Below are 6,286 nucleotides of genomic sequence, written 5' to 3'. Positions count from 1 at the left end.
TTCACGGTCAGGGCGGCTAGAGTCTGGAACCAGCTTCCAAGTGAGGTGGTGCAGGCTCCCACCCTGGGGGTTTTTAAGAGGAGGTTGGATGACCACCTTACTGGGGTCATTTGACCCCAGTGCTCTTCCTGCCATGGCAGGGGGTTGGACTAGATGATCTGCTCAGGTCCCTTCCGACCCTAGAAACTATGAAACTATGAAACTTTACCCACAGAGAGAACACATATAACACTTAGAGTAGATTCAGATGAACAACAGTCTGCCCCATCCTCTTAAAGCAGTATAATTGTTTTGTTTAACATCTCTCCCAAGTATATAATTGTGCCAGAGGCTCAACAGCACAGCTCTGTGCCCAGGGAAGCTGCATGGCACCTGGGGTAGCACCTGCTGCTGCCATGCCAATAGCAGCAGCGCAATCAGTTGCTGCTTTTGCATCCCCTTACAAAGAGGGTGCCTGGGGCTGCTGCCCTGATTCCCTCCGCCCTCCCACCCCCCCGGTTAGACTACTGAACTAGGCTAATAATAATATCATCCAAATAATCCTTGCCTTTCATACATTTTCTGGACCATTGCAGTTACAGCAACACTACAAACCTACTCCAAAGAAAAGAAGGAAATGACCAAAAAATGGGATGGGAGGTATTAGCAATAAATTGCTCACTGGAGACCTGTTTGGGTTTGGCTTGGAAGTACCTCCCTGTCTTCCATGCACTGTAATTTCTTATGCTGTATCTTTTCCCTTGTTGGGGCCATGTACTCCAGGGGAATTATAACAGAATTAGGGCTACTACAACTCCCTGAACAATGGGACAAAGGAATAACTCTTGTGCTTCTTTTTAATTAACAAACTCCTTTCGACACTAAATTAGGGAAAGAGGGTTACTTCAACTCCATGGATACTGAAGTCAAAGGAAGATTTCATAGAATGAATTAAAAAAAACATGACAATTTTGAAGCTTCAGTCAGGAATCATAGGATAGGATCATAGAATTATAAGAAAGTAGGGCAGGAAGTGACCTCTTGAGATCATCTTGTTCTGCCCCCTGCACAGAGGACGATCATCACTAATTAAAACCAGCCCTGCCAAGTGTCTGTCTATCCTATTCTTGAATATTTCCAGGGACAGAGGTTCCAAAACTTCCCTAGGTAACCCGTTCCAGTGTTTGACCTCCCTCATAATGAGAAAGTTGTTCCTAACCTTCAACCTAAATTTCCTCTGCTGCAGTTTGAAGCCATTGCTCCTAGTCCTGTCCCCTACAGTCACAGAGAAAGTTGTAGGGATCTAATTCCAGTGAAGAATACATGTAGCAGAGTCTCGCTCTACCATTTCCCTCCCTTCCTTTTTTGGCCCCAAAACACTCATGACATACCCATTCCTTCCTCTTACAGTGGATCAAAGAGGATGACTGGCACAGGAAGCAGCATTGGTGTTGACACAGCCATCACAGCCATTGATCTCTGGCCAACGTAAGGCTAGCATACACTGCCTTTGTAATATATAATTATTTGAATCTATTCTGAGCTGGATTCATTGGTTTGCTAGCACTGCTTTGCATCGTTGTCCAGAATATATTCCATGAATCACTTTTCTCTGTCCTTCAGAAACAACTAAACAAAGACATACAGCTCCCAAAGCTTTTTGCATACTATGGCTAAAAAATGTAAATATGCAGAAGGGAGGAAATTCAAGCTAAGGGTTTTTGCTACAACCATAATTCACCACCTCACTCATATACCTTAGAATAAAACCTACTGATATACAAGGCAATACAAACCAATACATATGTGAAGGGAGGCCAAGAACCGTTGAGTAAGAAATATAACTTCCTATTTGTTGGTAAATAACACTGAGTTAAAAAAACATTGTGTGAGGAGAAGATTTTTGAGGGGCTGGTGTGGGTATTTTTTTCTCCTTGGTTTGTACATAAAATATTGGCAGTTTTTAGAAGATACTAAGCCAAATTCATTGTAGTCAGTGGAGTTACACCAGGGATGAATTTGGGTCATTGGGTTTTGGATTTACGGAGAAAAACTGCTGAAATCATGAGACTGCTTGAGACAGATCTCGTGTGAGTCACATGAACACTGTTAATACAGACCTCTGGTGAAAAAGCAGCGGAGGCAAGAGAGACATACAATCTACTATTTTTTCAGCTGAACTTAGGAGAACATGGGGGAAATCCTGTGTATAAAAGCTCGGAAACCAGGATGCTGCGGTTGCTGCTCAGAGAGAGAGGGCCGTCAACACCACCAGAAGTCCCAGCATGTGGAAGTGGAGTCTACATTGGAGGTATTCAGTATCCCAAACAGCATTTCAGCAGTTAGGTCAATTAAGCATCTTAGAGTCTTCAGTGAAACTTTCCACTGAAAACAGAGAAAGCTTCCAGCTATCTCACCGTTAGGCTTGTGGATACCCTACTGAGAGAAGAATTATAATCACCCCTTGTTTAAGGATACAATGAATCCTGTCAGCGTGATGATCTGAGAAGACAGGTCCCACACCAGCAATTTCTGTTACAAGAAAACTGAAAAACAGGAAGGGGCGGGGGGCAAAAGATCTACAGTTTGCTGCAGGAGGCATTATGACATGGATTAGAAATTCTGTTACTTCTGGATTAAATAGTAATACAGGCAGGACATGCTAAGAGGCTGAATTTCACTGATAACTATTATTGTCATTTAGTATTTGTAGGACTCTATAACTTCTTGTGGTGTTTTATAGCAATAGAAGAATAGTGCGCCAAATACAGGCATGGTGATAAGACTGTTTTAGTATGAAGGGGAACTAAAGGGGAAACAAGGAGCAGAAAGTGAAAATTGGGACTCCTTTCAGTCTCACCTCTGATTTTACCTCATAGTCCCTGTTCCACACAGGTTACAAGCTAGAAAGAAGATGAAATCATGGGGAAGATAGTCTAATATGGATGTCACCAAAAACATGTAATATTAATTGAAATGATACCAAGCGTTGAAGGCAGCCCAGCTCCTGTATTCTAAAATATCATCTATAGTATGTACAAAGGTTGTAGCAGTTGCTCCCATTATGCCTATACAGAGAGCCATGAATACGGGAGAGGAGATGGAAATATAACCAAAAGCTGAGAATCACAGAAATCAAGATGAAAGGAAAAAATAGCATCAATAGTAAGAGAGAGGGTGCCCTTATTTTATTCTTGATTTAGTTTGCTTTTTTCCCACAGCCAACAGGTCTAAACAAAGTGCCACATTCTGTGACTACATTCCCATCACCATGGTTCCACACACTCCAGGTACAGAAGTCTCAGAAAAAGAGTCGGCGAAGTAACAGTGATCCTTTCCAGGAGAGAAAGTTCATGGAGAGACACCAATGGGTGAGTGCACAGTATACATGGAGCCAAAGGGAAGATATTTATCCTGAGCTCAATGTTCCCATGAATCATGATCTAATTACTAAGAGTTATGTACAGAATGAATGTTATGCATCAGCCTCTATTTTAGCTGGAAAAAAAAAAACAACATCTAAAAAATACACATTTTCCTCATCTAAGCAGAGACGAGGCCTCCCATTTGGAACTGCCACATCCTATCTACATCTTGAGCAGCTCTGCAACGGTTCTTATTCTACAGTTTACAAGGGGATCAGCAGGTAAGCAAGTTCCACAGGGAGCTTCCCTCTACTTCCTCATTAATTTTGTCCAGTTACCAGAATGAAAGGAATTAATTCAAAATTAAATTCTGAGTGGGTGCATCTACACATGTGCTTTACTGTGGAGCTGACTAATTAGCTCCACATTAAAGCATCACCATTTACATGTGCTGTAAATTAATTTAATTTAATGCAGAATTAATTAATATGTAAATTAATTAACTCTGCCATAAGATGGTACTGCTGGGGACAGTGGGCACATCTACACATGCATTAATGCACCATAATTATGGTGCATTAAGTTTAGTACCTGTAATAACAGGTACTTAACTTCATGTGTGGTAATCAGTGCTACTGTGTAGTAGCATCAGTGTATATCTTTTAAGTGACTCTAACGTGCAGTAGACTAATTCTATTGCACATTAGCACATTAGCAGGGCTTTAGCTATGATACACTAATGCGCAGTAGAATTAACCTACTGCACTTTTAGCATTTCTTGTAGATTTGCCTACTATTATCTTATGACAGAGTAATTAACTATGATCAAATACTTGTGTGGACAGTGACCACTGGGTAAAAATTGCACCCAGTCAGCCCAGCCAGCCAGGGCCAGACCTCCAGCTCCTGTCAGCTCCTCTGCTGCCCAATGCCCCCTCTACAGCCTGGGGCTGACACCGCCAGCCTGGGGCTGCTCTACCCCAGCTCTAATTGTTACGGCCCCAGGAGCACATGTAGACATTGCACCCAGGAGCAGATAACTCTGGCGTGAACTGTGCCAGAGTTTATTGTGCACCTTAACAGCATGCGTAGATGCAGTAAGTATCCAAAATAGGAGAGGAGCAAATAAAAGTTTTGTTCTCTCTTTATCAAGTTATATGGTGGATATTTTTAAAGATTCTGTTACCCCCAAAAACACTCACAGACTTTTTTTACTAGGATTAAGTCCTCAAAAGGTCTCTTTGTACTGCCAATCCTATGCAAAGTGACCGTAAAGCTGTTCCAAAGGAGTAGCTGTGGATTCTCTTGGCATGAGGAAATGCTTGCATGGTATAAACCTGGTTGAGTCCTTTGTATGAGGGCATCTTGAGGTTACCTGGGTTTTGGCCTGTAGGGAAAACAGAGTGGGAATACAGTGCATTCTACTGATACGCAACCAGCAGAATTGTTCTTAGCAGTCTATTCTACACTAGTTAAAGCAGTCATATTGCTAGTCTGTTTTATGCCAGGGCTCATTTAGTCACAAATCTAACTAGGGTTAGAAACCTCTTCTAAGCTTAAATTTGATGGAGTTTAGAACTGAGCCCTAAAAACCTTATCAGAAAGTGCTGAATAATCCCAAGAACAAGTGTGTGTAGAGCCAGGTTAGGTACCTTTGCACAAAACTGCCTTCTGCCATTGACTCTGGTAATTGAACAAACACATTCACAACTAACTTGGGTAACTTGATTACCACTCATGAAGTTAATTACCTGTTATTACAGGTACTAAACTTATCTCTGCACAGCACTGTGCCATGTAGACTTATTCTTAGACACTGATGAGCATCTTTTGAGTCAGTTTATGTCATTTCATCCTGTCCCCGTAGAATCAATGGCCAATTGGTGGCTCTGAAAGTTATCAGTCTGGAAACAGAGGAGGGAGTGCCTGTTACAGCCATTCGGGAAGGTAAGAAAGTTACACCTAATACAAACATTGGGGAAGCATGTATTCTTGCCTGCCAGATTCTCATGGCTACACTTTAAAATGATCATTTTTGTAAATCTGTTTGGAACTGATGGTTTTAGGTATGAAAAGTTTGGTCTTGTGATTAGCATTGGATGAAGACTCAGGGAAACAGTTTCATTCCTGGCTCTGCCATAAATTTTCTATTTGATCTTAAGCAAAATGTTTAATCTTTCTGTACCTCAGTTTCCCTCAGTTCTCTGTAATGGAGATAACACCACTGGCTTTAAAACATCTTAATCTAGCTTGTCTACTTAGACTTAAAGCTTTCTAAGGCAGCAGGAGTTCCTTGCTAGGTTTTTGTACAGTGTCAAGTATGAGGGGAGCCCCAGTCTCAATTAAGGGCTCCAGATGCTACAGAAATACAAATCATAAATAATAATACATGTAGATTATTTGAAACTTCTATTGACATAAAATACATGATGAGACAATAAATCTGTAATAATAATGCTGTAACAATAATACCTCACTTTTTGAATGAAGCTAGGTTGATCTTAACAAGGGCGATATTATTACTAGCCATTTTCCCATGTGGGAAACTGAGGTATAGGCAGACTGAGTGTTTTCTCCAAAGCTACATACTAAAGTTAGTGGCAGCGCTGAGGTGAAAACCATATGTTCTAAGCACTGAATCACATTGCCTATGGGGAAAATAATATGTGATCATGTAATGAAAGCATATATCACAATGCGTGTGAATGAGGCAGGTAGTTTTGCAAGTGCAGTGTTCATGCACTGTAGTTTCATAGCTTCATAGTAGTTAGGGGTCAGAAGGGACCTGAATAGATCATCTAGTCTAACCCCCCACCACTGGCTGGAGCACACGCTGGGATCACACGACCCCTGACAGGTGTTCATTCAACCTCTTTTTGAATTTACCCAAGGTAAACTTCCCTAGGAAGTTGGTTCCAGATCCTAGCTACCCTAACAGTGAA

The 6,286-nt window shown here is 41.4% G+C and overlaps 1 protein-coding gene across 1 annotated transcript in view; it reads left to right on the top strand.

Annotated features, from left to right (window-relative positions):
- Positions 1-1,250: 1,250 nt before the first annotated feature.
- CDK15 (cyclin dependent kinase 15) overlaps positions 1,251-6,286 on the top strand; it is a 98,484-nt gene continuing 93,448 nt past the window's right edge. The window contains exons 1-4 of the mRNA XM_019523512.1: positions 1,251-2,290; positions 3,201-3,350; positions 3,528-3,625; positions 5,212-5,291. Of these exons, the coding sequence (XP_019379057.1) occupies positions 2,171-2,290; positions 3,201-3,350; positions 3,528-3,625; positions 5,212-5,291 (448 nt within the window). The 5' untranslated portion in view covers positions 1,251-2,170. The remainder of the gene's footprint in view (positions 2,291-3,200; positions 3,351-3,527; positions 3,626-5,211; positions 5,292-6,286) is intronic.

The sequence above is a fragment of the Gavialis gangeticus genome, unplaced genomic scaffold, assembly GCF_001723915.1.
Source record: "Gavialis gangeticus isolate Ggan-Ray unplaced genomic scaffold, GavGan_comp1, whole genome shotgun sequence".
Classification (NCBI taxonomy): Eukaryota; Metazoa; Chordata; order Crocodylia; family Gavialidae; genus Gavialis; species Gavialis gangeticus.
This window is presented reverse-complemented; position numbering and strand designations above follow the sequence as displayed.